Source organism: Natator depressus, chromosome 22, assembly GCF_965152275.1.
Source record: "Natator depressus isolate rNatDep1 chromosome 22, rNatDep2.hap1, whole genome shotgun sequence".
In the NCBI taxonomy this organism is placed as follows: domain Eukaryota; kingdom Metazoa; phylum Chordata; order Testudines; family Cheloniidae; genus Natator; species Natator depressus.
Window position 1 is genome coordinate 9,837,928 of NC_134255.1, and position 17,567 is coordinate 9,855,494.

Consider the following 17,567-nt stretch of genomic DNA (forward strand, 5'->3'; position numbering starts at 1 on the left):
ATAAAATTATACTGTGCCAGTCTCGATAAATATTGTGCGTTCTTTCCCCTCACCATAAGGAGCTCTGTAATAGACTGTAGTGCCTGCTTCCGTACGGAGACGGCAGGGTCCCGGCAGCGATCTTGAAGAGTAGACAAGTCTTCTGGGGTACATGGGATCACGTTGTGCTTCAAGATACTCGTGAAGACCTAGAAATCAAACACCGTGACAACACTGATAGGAATACAATGGGTGCACATTTGGCTGCCAATGAAAAATCCACTCCACTTCCTATTGATTTCAATGGGAGAAGAACTGGTCCCAATGACGGTAAATCTCAAGACTTAGAGATACACTGGGGGACACAAAAACTGAAAGTGAACAGGCTTTGTAACAGCACTTAGGTAAAGTTAGCTTCACCTTTCCCTCTGTAAAGTTACAGTCAGTTTCCCTTTGCATTTGTGTGGGTCATCACACAGTAACAAGGAAAAGGAAAACAAACATTCTATAGACCCAAAACAGTATATTTGTACAAACATAAATCAACCAGGAGGAGAACTGTGGAACAGGGATTATATGCCTATTTTAACTTTTTTTTTTTTTTTTTTTTAACTGACTAGATTTCAAGAGGACAGTCTCTTTTTTCAAGACCAACTGCCTCTTATTCTATGATTTTTTTTTTTTTTTTTAAACTAAAGCAGCACCACTCCAAAATCGAGGCTGGATAAAATCCAGTTCCTTTGTAAATGAGTTCATGAATTCTTGAGTAACTACCCAACGAACATGCCTCAATTTATATAAGGAAGTTGCTTAATATAAAAGCCTACTGACATTTGAAAAGAAGTCCTATTTCTAAATGATGGTACAAGTGAACTTCAACGAGAGTACTGGTAGAATTCGTTGTGCTTGCATTATTCACTCATCAATTAACAGGAACAAGTGGAGAAGGCATTTTGAAAGACCTGCCTGTATGCTGCAGGAGCAGCAAAATGAGGCCATGATTCTTCAGTGAGCTCCATGTGGGCAGATCACTCCATGAATTCATTGCAGAATGTTAGCCTACATGTTTATATTAATAGCACACAGTGCTCAGTAGAGAATATACCTGGAGTGCAGACTTCCTGACATTTGTCTTCTCATCCCCTGCTCTCAGTCTCAGCATACCCATGATCTCCTTCCCTGTCCAGGGAAAGCATGGAAAAAGAGTCATGAGATCCAACACAGATAGAGACTGCAGCACCACCAGGAGATACTGATAGGGCAAGCAGCACACCATGACAAGGTAGAGCACAGCTCCGCACTCTGTTGATCATCAATTGTTGACAGGAAAAGAAAAACCACACAGTATCTGGCAGGTAAACCAAAGAAAAACTGATTTTCAAATATTTTATTTGTAATTTTAAGTATATTTGTATTGCTTTTATATTTTAGGTAAAATCCTGAAAGGAGAGTTATGTACATAAGAATGGCTATACTGGGTCAGATCAATGGTCCATCTAGCCCAATATTCTGTGTCTGACAGTGGTCAATGCCAGATGAATAGTGCCAGTGAATAGAACAGGACAATTTCAAGAGATCCATCCCCTGCCACGTCCAGTCCCAGCTTCTGGCAGTTGGAAGTTTAGGGACATCCAGCGCATGGGTTGCATCCATGACCATCTTGGCTAATTGCCATTGATGGACCTATCCTCCATGAACTTATCTAATTCTTTTTTGAACCAAGTTATACTTATCCATGATTACTCCAAGGTCTCTTTCTTGTGTGTTAAAGGCTAATTTAGAAACTATCATTTTGTGTGTATAGTTGGGATTATTTTTTCCAACGTCCATTACTTTGCACTTACCAAACACTGAATTTCATCTGCCATTTTATTACCCAGCCACCCAATTTTGTGAGATCCCTTCGTAACTCTTCGCAGTCAGCTTTGAACTTAACTATCGCACCATTTACAAACTTTGCCATCTCACTCTTTACCACTTTCCCCAGATTACAGTATTTATGAACACTTTGAACAGCACTGGTCCCAGGACAGATCCCTGGGGCACGCTGCTATTTACCTCTCTCCATTGTGAAAACTGACCACATATTCTTACCGTTGTTTCCTATCTTTCAACCAGTTACTAATCCATGAGAGGACCTTCCCTCATATCCCTTGATTACTTACTTTACTTAAGAGCCTTTGGTGAGAGACCTTGTCAAAGGCTTTCTGAAAATGCAAGTGTACTATATCGACTGGATTACTCTTGTCCACACACTTGTTGACTCCCTTAAAGAAGTCTAATAGATTGGTGAGGCATGATTTCCTTTTAAAAAAGCTGTCTTGACTCTTCCCCAACATATCATGTTAATCTGCATGCCTGACAATTCTGTTCTTCATTATTAGTTTCAACCGATTTTCCTGGAACTGAAGTTAGGCTTACTGGACTGTAATTGCCAGGATCACCTCTGAAATCTTTTTAAAAAATAGGTGTTACATAAGCTATCCTACAATCAACCAGTACAAAGGCTGACTTAAGCGACAGGTTACATACCACAATTGGTAGTTCTGCAATTTCATATTTGAGTTCCTTTAGAACATTTGAGGGATACCATCTGGTCCTGGTGACTTACTGCTGTTTAATTTATCAATTTGTTCCAAAACCTCTTTTATTGACACCTCAGTCTGGGACAGTTCCTCAGATCTGTCACCTAAAAAGAATGGCTCAGATGTGAGGAATCTCCCCTCCATCCCCTCTAATATCCTGGGACCAACATGGCTACACCAACAATTTTTAAAGGAACCTTTTTGCCTCTAACCACCTCTTTCACTCTGCTAATTAGCCATGTTGGCATTTTTTTAGTCCTATTGTTCTTTTTCTTATTTGGGGCGTACAGTTAGTTTGAGCCTCTATTATGGTGTTTTTAAATAGCCTCCTTGCAGCTGGCAGGCATTTTACCCTCGTGACTGTTCCTTTTAACTAGCTCTCTCATGTCTGCGTAGTTCCCCTTTTTTAAGTTAAATGCTACTGTGGTGGATTTCCTTGGTATTTTCCCCCTGTACAAGTATGCTAAATTACTATTACCAAGTGGTTCAGCTATATTCATCTCTTGGACCAGATCCTGCATTCCACTTAGGACTAAAGCAAGAATGGTCTTTTCCTTGTGGGTTCCAGGACAAGTTGAGCCAAGAAGCAGTCATTTAATAGGTCTAGAAATTTTATCTCTGCATCCTTCCCTGAGGCAACACATCCCCAGGCAAGATGGGCGTAGTTGAAATCCCCCATTATTATTGCCTTTTCTGCTTCTATAGCGTCTCTAAATGTACTAAATGTTTTGGAAAATAAAATAAAAATAAAGGGAATATGTAATTTTTGACCAATTGTTTTTCTTTATAAAGGGGCCTCGGATCATTTTTAACCTTAAAAGTCTTATCAAATTAACACTGTGCAAAACTCTCAAGAAAGTCTGTATGATGGTAACTCTGCTGTTTGTGGGATAGAGATTTGGGTAGCGGGACATGAGAAAACTACTCGGAAATAATCTAAGATGGGTTACAAGCCTCACACACTAGAATTTCAGTATGCTTTACAAACATTAGTGAATTAAACCTCACAACCCCTGGTGATGAAGGAAGTATTAATACATCTATTTTGCAGATGGGGAACTTATGGCATAGAGGGGTCAAGTGACTTGCATGAAGTCACAAAGTCAGTGGCAGAGCAAAAATAGAACCCGAGAGTCCTGATGGAAGCAGAAGAACACTTCCGTTCCCTATACATGGAAATTAGGCCTAAAGCTTTATTTTCCTTGCCCACACTGAAAGAAACTTTTACACATGATAGGGGAAATTATATAGTCTACCAGTGAGTTTATTAACTGGTAGATGTAACTAGGCTCTTATATTGTCAGTTATCACCCTTGACACACAGAATAATCAGCATTCTAGCACTAAAACTGGTTGTTCTGGCGAATTAGTTTCAATCCTGCTGTCATCTTTCAGAGCTCCTATAGTGGAATTTCCTACATGTTCATCTTCTTCCAAGTATACTTTGCAAAGTCTCAGAGTAAAACGATTCCCCAATAAAACACTGTTTCTATAATACATGTCCAGCTTGGAGCACTGCGCTGCTGTGTTCTGGTCAGTAAAAGCCTGATCCAAAGACCTCTGAAGTCAATGGGAATCATTACACTGTCTTTAATGGACTTTGGATTGGGACCTAAATGCCTTTTTAATGGGCAGCTATTCTCTCCACTTGACTCCAGCTGCTAGATGGCTTGATAGTGTCAGATACTTTTACAGGAACAGAGATATACTGCCTTAATTAGTAGCAACAAGTTTTCTGGGGAGGTCAGTCCATGACAAACTAAACTATTGCAGGGGGAACCAACTGGCTAAGATAATCATGCTCTTGCCAACTGGCACTGACTGGCATTTCAGCATAATGGACAGGAACAATACCAGGTGACCTTCAGCAGGCGGAGGAGGACTATAAAGGGAACGAACATAATGTAGTACACAACAGGTACTACAGGCTCTGTAACGTGCATTAACCCTATTGTATTCCTGGGGGAATTCTGCGCCGAAAAATTCTGCACTAAAAAATTAAAAATTCTGTGCACAGTATTTTAAAATTCTGCAAAATTCTGCATATTTTGTTGGTCAAATGGTTTCAATTATTTTGGTAATTTAGTTAAACTACAATACAATGGATGAAGATTTGGAGTGGGGAGCATTGGAGGAAATCGCCAAACTCCCTTTCCTAATAGTAATGTAGCAAGGCTTGACCCTTTATTTCTAGTTATTAGTCAACAAATATATGTAGCCATACGCTCAAGGTTACATCATAGACAACTGAAGAACAAGTAGGGGCTGGGGAAATCAAACACACAATTTGTATTGGCTACTGACCATCTCCAGAAAGGTCAGTAGCAAACAGTTCATGGAGCACATTCTGATAGGAAATTTTTTCAGTCCAAAAATTTAGACCAGTTTTAATTACTAAAGCACCATAAGCATTTATGAGGCCATACTGTCCTTTACACCACTCTGTCAATGTAAAGGAGCCTTAAGACTTTTACACCTGTTTTATACTCCTGGGGGAGTTTACTAGAACAATGAGAACAATTCACTAAGCAGGCAGGATGCTACATTCTGCTCTGCCTGAGAGAACAGAGCCTGCCCCACGCCTAGCTCCTCAGAAACACCCCAAAGCTCTGCCCCTCCATGCCAAGTGTGCTGTAATAGCAAGCGAGAGGGACAGTCTCTCTCTCTCTCACGCATGACTGCCCAACCCTTCCTAAGCCCTGGCGGTGATTTACGTCTCAACCAGCTGCTCCAGGCGCCCGAATCAACCTGCCTGCGCTGCTGGGGAGGGGCGCGTGACCACTATTGTGGCTTCCCTTTGCTTCCCCTTCAGAAGTCATTTTTCTGCAGAGAAGCCAAGAAATGTGCAGGGGACACGAATTTTGCACACATGCAGTGATGCAGAATTCCCCCAGGAGTAGCCCCATTGGGCCAACACTGCCATTCTTTTGTCTCTTCTAAACATGGGTTTGATCACATTTTGAATACATTGTTTACCATTTCTTTTCTTTCTAAAATATTTAAACTGTTTGGTCCTCATGTAACTAAGAAATTAGCACAGGCTTGAGTCAAGTATAATGCAGCCAGACGACTCTGCTAATGCACCTCAACTCTGGCTCACATGTCCCTGGTGTTCCAGCTATCCTATCAAGCACAGCCAGCCCATTGCACTGAGTTATTGTTATTAATTTGTTTTATTAAGTGCCACACTCCTTACTCCATGGAGCCTACAACCTAAATAGAGAACACATCATACACTGAGTGGCCTAGAAGGCATTTCTATCTGAGAGAGTAGATCTTATAAGAATATCATATGTTTTACTGAGTGGATTCTTATTGGTTTTAAGGAAGGATTTTAATACAGAAGATAGGAGCCTGTCACACTGAGATATGGAGGGAGTTCCTGTGTAGGGAGCAGCATGCGACAAGTAACGAAGACATACATGAGGGACACAAGGGGAATAGTGAAGTGGGATCATTAGCAGTACAAAGGGAGTGGTGGTGGTGGGAGTAGTAAATATAAGAGCAAAGATGTAGGTACAGCTGTGCAGTTCCCAAAACCTCAGGACAAGATGCCAATACCGGAGGCTGCAGAAAAGTGAATTCTAATCCCACATAATGCACCTAGTCAGTGGTGCAATATTTATGTGGGGAAAATATATTTGTTCCTTGTGCACTGAAGCAAGAGATTTTATTAACGTTATTATAAGCGATGGAGCTACAAGTGTTATCATCCATATAATTTACTCCTTCCAAAAGAGATGGTAATTAATCTGCTTTTTGACAAGTGCTTCTGCCACATCAGTAGAAATGAACATCAATATGTCAAGATTAAATACACTTTCCAGAATGGTCCTTCCAGACTTAAATGGAAATGGAATTTCTTTAAAACTGAAAATTCCACCCCTCCCCTCATTACATATAAGTGGAACCTAAAATCGCTACGGAAAGATCTGTTTACTTATATAGAAAACTAGATGCTGAATACACATAAGAGGATCTGATTGCTGTTAGACACTGCCAAAACCTAATATCAGCTGAAAAGACAAATGTGATTTTGACGTACCATCGAACATAGTGGTATCACCATCCCTGGTCAATTCAATGGTCTTGAAAGTCGGAAGAGTCTTCAGTGGATGGTCGGAGTGAGCTAAGAGAAAAAAAAGTAAATCAAAGGATTAAGAAGACAAAAAGGACATGTTCTCTGCACAGTGTGGCGCATCACTAAATGAAGAATGTGATGTACCCACCCCGAGATTTCATATATCAAAATTATTTCTCTGTAGAGAACATAAGGCATGTGGAGGAAAAACAAACATTTTTAAGAGAAGACTTTACCTTCTGTGTGGGTTACCAAACTCTCAGGGTAGTTGTTTGTGTCTAAAAGCATATGACCAGAAGCTGCAGAAAGAAGGAAAAAAAAAAAAAAAAAAAAAATCAAACAAGATAATTCCATTCAGGATTCTTCTTCTTTCCAAAAATAACCAGGCAGGTAATCTAAGAATAGGAGACTGCATATGCATTGCTGGAGCATGCCATCTGGCTTTTTAATCACACTCTGGGAAGTTTAGCATGCTAAACATGAGAGATTTAAACTTCCCAGACACTAAAGGTTTCTGAAGATATAACTGCGTGTCAGGAATGAGGAATTTATTTATTTTTTAAATGAGTCATTAAGTAGTTTGTAAATGTCTTTCAAAGTCATCACACAGCGGAGTCTATTTAAACCAGTCATACTGTCAATAAAGCCTTTCTAAATATAAGTTGTAATGAGTAACAAGACGACTACCTTTTCACTTTGTCATAACACCTAAGGGACCTCTGCCCAGATTTCTAATTCCTTGACAATTAGATCTTTGATCGCCCAATAACTATTCCCCCAAAAATTCAAGAGACATTTAGCAATACTGAATTCAGCTGCCATACTTACTGCCTTGTAATAGCTCCTGTATACTCTCCAACATAGTGGCAGCTTTCATTTCCAGACAGTAAGCAAAACTGGATAGTGCTTTGCTGCGGACCGTAGGTGCCTTGTCTGAGCAGCGGCCGAACACCATATCCTGCACCAGAAACTTGTGCTTTAGAAGCTTCTGATGATCCACAGACAAGGAGCTGTCCAGTTTCCTCTCCGGCATATCCAACAAAGCTAAGGCTACATCAAGGGCAAACACTCTGTAGGGAATCTATGGAAGTGAAGAACACCAGATCCTCTACTACGGAAGTGTTAAAGCACTGAGACATCTATCACAGCTGTAATCTAGTTGCTACCAGCTGTCAGCTATAAGAAAAATACTATTTAGTACTTATACGGCGTTTTACCTGCTCAAAATACACCTATGTCCAAAGGTCTGGTGTATTAAATAGAATATACACTTACCTTGGTATTATGTGAGTATCTATAAAGCCAAGCTATAAAATCAGCATACTCTGCACAAGGGAGCTTATTCAGCAATTGCATCAGGGCTTGTGCGGCATAGGTACGATAGTCAGCTTTATCTGGGACCTGAAATACAAGGACAAGGGAATTTGCCAAGACCAATATTCGGATGGTCTGTTATGATAGCTAAAACAGATTTCAGTCCTCAGAATAAATATCAGTTTATTCAAGAGAGTAATACGGCCTAGCAGTTCAAGCACAGGACTGTTAACCAGGAATTCCAGCATTCTAAGCTTGTCTTTGCCAATGGGTCAACATATGGCCTTGGGCAACTCACAAACCCTCAAAAGCAAAGATTCCCCCTTTATAAAATGGGGATAATACTAGCTTCCCAAGGCAACTGTGAAGACTGGAAAAACGTGATCTTGATTTAAAGGGTGATCCATGGACAGCTGGCTGGTCACAGGGCTCTTGTAATCCTTGTTTCCAGCTACTAAAGTCACCCTGACAGTAACTGCACATATGTTAAATGTTTCTCTGTTTTTACTTGGCCACATAAGTAATTGGTTTGTCACAAGATTTTGAATTTTTTCGTTTAAGATGTCAGTAGAAGGTACAAGCAATTGTGAACAGTGGAGAAATGTCCATGAGAATCTCTCTGCTAAGATGCGTGCCATACTTTGACGGTTTGAAAACACTTACATGGATCTAAAGAGTCACTTTGTCACAAGAATCTCAGACATACTAAAATACCCAACAGAAGACCCATGGTGATAAAGTTTAAGTGGTGAAAGTTAAGAAAATAGATTCTCCACGTTCAGTCATAGGCATCACATTTTATCCAAGAATAGTGCCACTGTCTTTAGATCCGAGATATAAAAAGGAGCTAACATACCTTGGCACAGATATGCTGCAGTAAGATTCGGAGCACAGGAAAGGCGACTTCCTTTAGTTCATCTACTATAGAGCTGTACAAAACAGAAACAAGCAACTTATAACAGGTTGCTATTGTAATAGGGAGCAAAAAATTAGCACAAGGCCATCTCCTACATTCAGACAGGCAGCTGTACACAGAGCTTCCTTATTCCTACTCTGACAGTTAAATATTGTTCACTGGTCTCTGTATAAACTGTTCTTTTAAAATATTCTTGTTTCTAAATGCAGGAAGAGGAAGTCAGAAATAGCAGCTGCTCTCAAAAGCAACACATTAGAAGTAGGGTACTAAAACAAACTCCATGCAACAGTTAGCCAACCCCCACCCTCTTGTGACTGCTGCATAGCATAACATCGTAAAGCTCCATACCTGGGTCAGTTCTGTTACTAAGCCCACCAGTACCCAAGTGTTTGTTTAATTGCATCTAACTGGTGAGGACTTCAATCATTTAGCTAGAGCCAAAAACTTGAGCAGCACTTGGCAAAACAGAATTAGAAGTGTCCTGTCTGTCCCAAACACCCGTGTTCTCCAGTAGACAAGACAAGGGACAGCAGTAAAGGTAGGGGATGTCACAGAAAGATGGAGAGCCTATACAAGGAAGATTCCTGGAAGGAGCAGGTTTTATGAATAGGGTTGGAGGAAAGAACAGGCCCTTGGCAGATGAAAGTAGGATATTGTTCCAAGTATAAGGGACAGCATAAATGAAAGCAAAAAGCTAAGAAATAGAAAGATGACTGGAGAATTAAGGGATAAATTCCTAACTAAAGGTCTCCCTCATCACACTCAGTTATGAACTAATATCCTCACAATTTGCTGCAAGTCTAAAACAGGAGATCTTTGCCCTCCCATCCCAGTTTTCAACATTCAGTGTTTTTTCCCCTCAGAAGACAAGTCCTATGTTAGCTCTTCTGACAGAAATTGAAATTAATCCTTACCTATACACAACAGCTTCAGAATAAGCCTTAGTTATTCTAATCCCTCTATTAACTAGCAATGGGGAGTAAGATAATGCTAACCCAACAACTTTGTACTTCACCTGATGAATTTTATTCCCTGATTCCTAGCACCAATAACCTGTGATGTGACAGAAAGGGCTGTATGCCTGGATCCTTCTTCCCCTTCCAGCATGAGGATGACATTGAGGAGACGATGGAAGATACGGTGCAGAGTCTGGAAGAAAAAGACACCCAGAATCAGCTGATCTTCAGCAACAGGTACAGGAGCTAGAATACCACTGTGTCTTGGTTAATAAAATAATTCAAGCAGGTTCATACGAAACTATTTTTCCCTTACAAAATCCAAACAGAATACTTTAAAAGGGAAGCTACATACACAGAGAGCATCTTTCTTATACTGGGGTTATACTTACCCTAACTGATGTCATACAAACCTGAAAAGACCTAAAAAGTTACTTTCCAGCAGGACAATCAAGTTAAAAAGGTGCATAATTTCAAGTGGAACACAATATAGGAGTAACTGGTTGAAATTTAACAGCCTGTGGTATACAGGCCGTCAGACTTCTGGCCTTAAACTCTATGAATCAGTTACAACAGAAATCCAAAGAACTTGGGGAAATTCATTATTTTCTCACAGAAAACACCTTAAATTAAATGCCTATGCTTCCTTATGCACTGATGGTGCAGAAGGTACATTTTTGGCATTCCATTGCTTGCCATACTTTAGCTGTCACACTGTTCCTATTATTCATATCATTTGACTAAGGGGCCTGAGCAGCAAAGAGATAGAAAGGAGGGTTCAAACTCTGAAAAAATGAGACTAGTGCCCTCTTGACATTATATTACAATCCAGAAAAACATGGATACTTTCTAAGTTCACATGCCCTATGGAAACAGATACAATATGTAAATAATTAAGCATTTATGCGGGGTGCTTGATTTAACAAAATAATAAAAAAGGCCAAGCTGCAGACTTTGGTATAATTAGATGTTCCTATGAGAAAGAATTTTCTGCCCATTTGCCTTAATCCTGTTTACCACTGTGCGGGGATTCCCACAATCCCCACTGCCACTATCACCAAACAGTGCCACAACAGAGAATACTAACAGACAGAATTAGAGCACCACCTAGCAGGAAGCAAAAGAATTGTCAGTTCAAGTCAGTAACTGTTCAGATTCTCTGCTCTAAGATATTAAAGAGATGTAACTTTACTTAGCTTTTGAAACACAATCCCTAAAATGTTTTCATTAAACTATGCTATATAGATATACAACAAATCATCATAGAAGTCACAGGATATAGGGATGAGGAAAAAGAGGTACCTAAGCCTATCTCCAACTGGGAAACAACGTATATAATGAAAGTGACTTGTTACAGGGGGGAATAATAGTTTCTTTTTGACGTATAAAGAAAGACCTGAAAGATTTTGTCAAGACTTTTACCTTATTTTCTACACCATGAAGCGGGGAGCACAGCAACCGCAGCCCATGATAGGCCAACTCTGGGACATATTTTGCTTGGTTTATGTTCCTGAACAAAAGAATACGTTGAGATGGCTTCACCTACTGCTGGATATTTACTTTATTAAAGTGACCAAACATACTCTGTATTAACTGGAAAGACATGTTTAAAATTCACTGAATATCATTTCTATGTAAATTAGGAAGAACTAATTCAATATTATCTAGAGAAAAATCACTGTTTTCATTTTAACATCCACAGAATAATAATTCTTAACATATTCACCACTTTACCTCTTCAAAACAATGTATAAACATTAAGAAATAATAGCTCACATTGTTCCTGAAAACTCGAATTCATGCACTGCAGGCTCAAAACTTGTCAACTCAACAAAGGTCTGCAAGAAAGCAAAGGGGTGATGTTATGTGAGGGGCAGTGATCAGGATCTGTCTGTGTGCCTGAGTCCTTAGTAGTCTTTGTTACCTGCATGCAGTTCTGCACACAATGAGGTTTCTCTTTCAGAGAGAACTTGGGCAGAAGTCTTAAGAAGTTTTTCAGGAGGAGGAGGATGGCTTCCCGAATTTGAAGCAGGTCATGTCCTGAAAAATAAATCTCTTCTTCTTGATCCTTATCCTCTTCAAAAATCTCATCCATCTAGATTGGTAGAAGACAGAAGCATCATTTATCATTGCTACAATTGCTTTTTTTCTTAGAAAGCAGAAACTCTTATTTGTACTATTCAGAAACTCTGAGGCTGGAATTTATTTAATTAATAGTAAAGCAGGATGGAATTTGTATCCAACGTACCAAATATTTTATTTCAAACTATTTAAAGGCATTTACTATTAGCTGGGAAAAGAGAGAAGGGGGCTCCCAGAAAAATCTCACACAGCTTGTTCCCATCTGAGATTTTACAAACAAAAACCCCTGCAGAACTAGGGTTGGGCGTCTGAATTCTGATATTGATGTACACAAAGCCAAATTCCTAGCTCTGCCTACTCTCTTCCACCCTCTTTCATCATGACCCTGCCCTCATGTTCCCTCAGATTTCTGATATCCAGTTCAGGGCTCAATTAATGTTAACAAATATAACAAAGAAGGTTTTAGAAAAGCTAGAACTTTTCAAGAGGTGCAGTCATGTGCACTTCATAGGAGGCTGCAAGTATTTAGTCCTTAGTCTCCCATCATTAGATTAGTAGGGAGATCTGAATACCCTTAGTCCTCTAGTTCTGCTAACATGCAGATCTCTTAAATATACAAGACAGCTACAGGCTGCACTCATGATTAACATCAACATGTCTATACGCTTCTGAACATGTTAACAATATGCTGAAGAACAGTACGCTTTCTTCCGTCACAACTCACTCATCATCAAAGAAACTGCCAGCTAACTTTGCATGCTTGGCTTTTCAGAAGTTTGTAATGATGTGCAAAGTAAAAAGAACACAGTTTGATTTCAGAACGCAAGGTTGAGAGAGTAAAGTGCTGGAAGATAAGAGAAGTCTCATTTTGACTTGGAAACTAAATAAGTTTCCTTTTGAGTTATGAATTAATAGAGAGCATAAGGGTACTGTATCTGAAGATACTGTATGAACATTATCTTACATCAAAGTTCTCTTTCCTAGTTGGCCTTCCTTTCTTTTTATTTCTTCTTGCTTCAGCCTGAGAGCTTTTAGCATGATCCTTTTTCCTTTTCCTAGTCAATTCACACCCTTGAGGCCAGCTCTTTCTCAGGGTGTGAAGACATTTGTCAAACATCACTTGATGGAACACCTGATGAGCCACGCTGCCTGCCCAGAAACAAAACAGCCATTTTCAGAACAAAACTACAAATACATGAAAAGCATAAAATTATTCAGCCATCTGCTCCACTTGTTTGCACAATCAGATGGCTAGAACACGAGTGCCATTCTGGTGACTTGAGGTTCAGAAAGTGAAAAATCAATATTTAAATTAACAAAATTAAATTGCAGGAAGGAGTAAAATCAGCAAAAACGTTCTCAGTTGGTGCTGACAGAACAGGACAATGAGCCAAACTGGAATCTGCTGTATTATTTAACACAAAACTTAACTAGAATGTACATCAGCCTTAAAACACAAAAAGAAGCAGCCACAGATTCAGTCTGCTAGAAAACTCTGATTACCTTTTATTTTAATCAGAGCATTTTGCTTTCATGATCAGCCTGATAGCAATAGTGAGCTGAATCCTCTCTATCTACAAAGCAAGTACAGCACAAGCACTGGCAGTACGATCTTCCCCTGGTGAAGTTCAATCTCCATGTCACATTCAGGCCCCTCTGCTAAAACTGCCAATAAGGGGGATAGGCTGGTGAAGATGTCTGGCAATTACGACCTGGACTGAGATCATCAAACTGTTTCACATACAACACCAAAGCACTAAGACTATAGCAACTTTCCAGCACTGCACATCCACACAACTCTAGAGGAGAATGGCTCAACAGCCATTACCTATCCAACTTCATGTTCTTATGAACAAGGGACATGTAAAAGCACTGTCCAGACAGCTTGAGTCAAATTAGCCACACTAGCACTAGAAAGGAAGGTCTATCTACTTACCTGGTATTTCAAGCAGTAAGAAGTACAGCCCAGCAGCATGGAGAGCACATAACCGCTGCTGTACAATAGCCTTTTTATTCTGGGCCACTTGGACAAAGTGATACAACACAGCCACAAGAGCATTGGGGGAGAGATTGTTCTCAGCAAAGAGGGTCCAGATACTCTGAGACAAAGCAGAAAACTGATCGTAAGAACTATGGTAAATCTCACATCAATTTCCCCCCACTTGCTACCATGGCCACTCAGATCAAAAAGAACACAAAGGGCTATGATGCTGGTTTGAAGGAAAAGCAGGTCATTCACAAGCTAGATTTGTTTTTTTTTTTAATTCACTGAACCTCGCCATTTGGGATAACCAAACTTGTTTAAATTAGAGATTTTCTTTCATGATTTAAAGTAAATGGATGGAGAAGAGATGGTTAGAACAACACTTACATTCAGAAGACGCCTAGCCACTACTTAACCATAGAACTCTTTTGTGAGCCACACCAGGGCAATACAGTTCCCTGTCAGCTACCATTAACACTTTGAAAAATTGTCCTTCTGTCCACGCCCCACATATGTAGGTTTTTTATTTTAATATCCTTTCTGTGAAACAGCCTGCATCTCAGATATGTATTCTTTGAATACAACTGTATAAAGTATCAGTTACTCATTCGGAGGTCAAAATATTTAATTACTAAACTACTACAGAAAGATGGGGAGAGTATGCATCGTAGGAAAATTCAGTGGGTACATCTTTGCCACCAAGTAGAGAGATGGATAATATCCAACTTACTTCAGTGGTCCCATGGTCCTCGTCAACAAAAGAGTAGAGAGTCTTGTAAAGTTCGCTGAAGGCATCAAGTCCATCCTGTATGATCCCCTCTTCTATTCTGGAATCCAGAGGCTCTGTCTCAGTGAAATCTAGTTCCCAGACTGTGTCAACCCAGGCTGGGGGAAAAAGATGCAACACACACACACTTATTCAAAAAATATAATAGACTTATATAGAACTTTTCATTCCAAAACACTTTATAAGTTTAATCTAAAAATATAAACAGGGATCACTTCACTTACCACCGAAGTGTGGCCACTTCTGAGAAGGAATGTGACAGTTTTTTATGAGCATAAAACAGTTCAGGATAGGAGTACTAATACCTGCACTTTGGGCTGGCATTAACAAAACCTTTAGAACAACAATCCTTTAAAGATAAATCTCTCACTTTGACTTATTAAATGTACCTATTTAAACTTCAATCACAAATACAACTCTTTTTTTTTTTATGTGATTTTTTATGAGTTAGGTCAATATTCACAAGGCGACTCCCCTCAGCTAATCAAGAATAAAGCCTTCCCCACGCCCAATCCCTTCAGGAAAACCTCAGAAATTGTACAGGCCTTGCACTGTGCAATGAAGTTCAACAATTCAATGTTTTGTTAGTGAACTGGCAAAGGACACTTTCAGAGCAAAGGACCCTTTCCCCAAAACATCCTGCCACAGGCCTCTCCTTGAGGGTCTGTTAACTCAGGAGCCTCAGATGACCGTAGATGTGTCAGTCTCTTTCAATATGTGATTCTGTAACTTAAACCATTTGGAGCTCTATAGGTCTAAAACTTAGAAGCTATTTTTTCTTGTCCCTATGCAGGTTATAAAAAGGTAAAATGCTGTGGTATTCTGCATTACTGAGGTGAAAGGAAACACAATTCACCATCAAAGATCATAAACTATGGGGAACTCAGAAAGAGGTGGAATTTGTCCCAGACCGGTGCTTGTGAAGATTCTTTCTGCTATGAGATTCCATTCCCCGTTTTTCTTTTTAGAGGCTCACAGTAATTACAAGAGGACATAAGGATGTACATGTTATTCCTTTATAATAGCTTGTTAAGGATACCCATATCTCTGGCACCTGGACAAACATGAAAACAAACAATTTATAATTACCACAATAGGAAGTAACAGTAATCCTCCGTTAACTATTCATCAGGAAAGAAATCAGATAGTAGGGGTAAAAAAAGGACAATGCCTTAGATCACTGAAATGTAGGGCTGGAAGGGACCCTGAGAAGTCATCAAGTCCATTACCCAGCACAGAGGAAGGACCAAGTATACACAGACCATCCCTGACAGCTGCCTGTCCAAATTGTTCTTTAAAACCTCCAAAGATGGGGGTTACACAACCTCCTTTGGAAGCCTATTCTAGAGTTTAACTTCCCTTTAGTCAGTTAGAAAGTTTTTCCTAATATCTAATCTAAATCGTCCTTCCTGCAGATTAAACCCATTATTTCTTGTCCTATCTTCAGTGGACATGGAGAAAAACTCATCACAGTCCTCTTCATAACAGGCCTTAACATACTTGAAGACTGTTATCGAGTTCTCCTTGGTCTTCTTTCTTCAAGCCTAAACATGTCCAATTTTTTAACCTTTCCTCATATGCCAGGTTTCCTAAACGTTTTTAATCATTTTGTTGCTCTTCTCTGGACAGTTCGTCTTTCTCTTGCTCCTAATGTATTGAAAGAACCTCTTTTTATTGCCTTTTATCTCCCTTGCTAGAAGTAACTCACTTTATGCTTTAGGCTTTCTGATTTTGTCCCTAAACGCTTGTGCTATTTTTTTGTACTCCTCCTTAGCAATTATGCCATGTTTCCACTTTTTGTAGGGATTCCCTTTTGATTTCCAGGTCATTAAAGAGTTCCTGAGAGAGCCATATTGTTCTCTTATTATTCCTCCTATCTTTGTTTCGCATTCAGATAGTTTGTAGTTGTGCTTTTCAGTTACTGGGTAATTATTTCACCTAGGTATCATCTTCACACTCAAAATGTTCTCCATGTTCCTGACGTTCTTGGGAGTGTGGCTTTTCCAACTACAAGTGACAGTCCAAATAGACTTTTAAAGACAGCAAAATAAAGATGATATAATTCAGACTGGCGGGATGAAAATCTGATCTCTCCTCCACTTTTACAATAGTTTGCAAAGACTAATTTATTTTTTTCCTCTTTAAAAAATAACAATGTCAGAGTACTCTCAATTAGGTGCAGTATTATGCATTTCCTGCACTAAATTATTGTGCAGTGTCGCCGAGCACTGTTAAACAGCTGCCATACCACAGGCTGTAGCTGGCTGTCTTTCAATGCTGGGAAAAGTAATACCTGTATATATGTCAAAATACAAACTTAGAGGTAGCTATTTATATGATTTTTGACAGATAAAAATGCTGCTTATCCCCAAGTACCATTTGACATTTTTATTTACTTAAATTATTGTACTAGCAAGAAACCAAGAGAAAAACCACAGATGTTAATAATTATTTATTAAAATTGAATGCAGAAATTGAGATTATTGTACATTTCAAACCGTAAATTTGAGAATTACATTTCATATTAGTTTCTTATTGACAAAGAATTAATAGCAATAGCGTGTGGAAGTTACATACAACTCTGAGATATATATATGTGTGTGTATATATACACACACACACACATATATCTGAATTGCTGTTGCTGAACATTTCAGCAAGAATGTCAGTTCAAAATTTGGCTCAATTTTTGCATTTGTCTTATTTATTTAAACACAAAGCCCAAAATCAACAAAATTATTTTTACACTCCCACCCCCACCCCTAAGTTTTGCTCTAGCATTCTTATGGAAATTTTCAGCAAGTGCAAATTAGAATCACACAGCCCAGGGGTGGGCAAACTACGGCCCACAGGCCACATCCAGCCCTCGAGCTCCTGCTGGGG

General features: G+C 39.4%; 1 protein-coding gene across 1 annotated transcript in view; it reads right to left on the reverse strand.

Annotated features, from left to right (window-relative positions):
* Nucleotides 1–17,567, reverse strand: part of NCAPD3 (non-SMC condensin II complex subunit D3) — a 47,559-nt gene that overhangs the window by 25,306 nt on the left and 4,686 nt on the right. The window contains exons 2-15 of the mRNA XM_074936725.1: nucleotides 14,628–14,782; nucleotides 13,850–14,012; nucleotides 12,878–13,062; nucleotides 11,756–11,926; nucleotides 11,608–11,669; nucleotides 11,254–11,341; nucleotides 9,891–10,024; nucleotides 8,816–8,888; nucleotides 7,921–8,046; nucleotides 7,474–7,726; nucleotides 6,882–6,944; nucleotides 6,610–6,693; nucleotides 1,085–1,158; nucleotides 54–188 (exon numbers count right to left, since the gene is read on the reverse strand). Of these exons, the coding sequence (XP_074792826.1) occupies nucleotides 54–188; nucleotides 1,085–1,158; nucleotides 6,610–6,693; nucleotides 6,882–6,944; nucleotides 7,474–7,726; nucleotides 7,921–8,046; nucleotides 8,816–8,888; nucleotides 9,891–10,024; nucleotides 11,254–11,341; nucleotides 11,608–11,669; nucleotides 11,756–11,926; nucleotides 12,878–13,062; nucleotides 13,850–14,012; nucleotides 14,628–14,782 (1,766 nt within the window). The remainder of the gene's footprint in view (nucleotides 1–53; nucleotides 189–1,084; nucleotides 1,159–6,609; nucleotides 6,694–6,881; nucleotides 6,945–7,473; nucleotides 7,727–7,920; nucleotides 8,047–8,815; nucleotides 8,889–9,890; nucleotides 10,025–11,253; nucleotides 11,342–11,607; nucleotides 11,670–11,755; nucleotides 11,927–12,877; nucleotides 13,063–13,849; nucleotides 14,013–14,627; nucleotides 14,783–17,567) is intronic.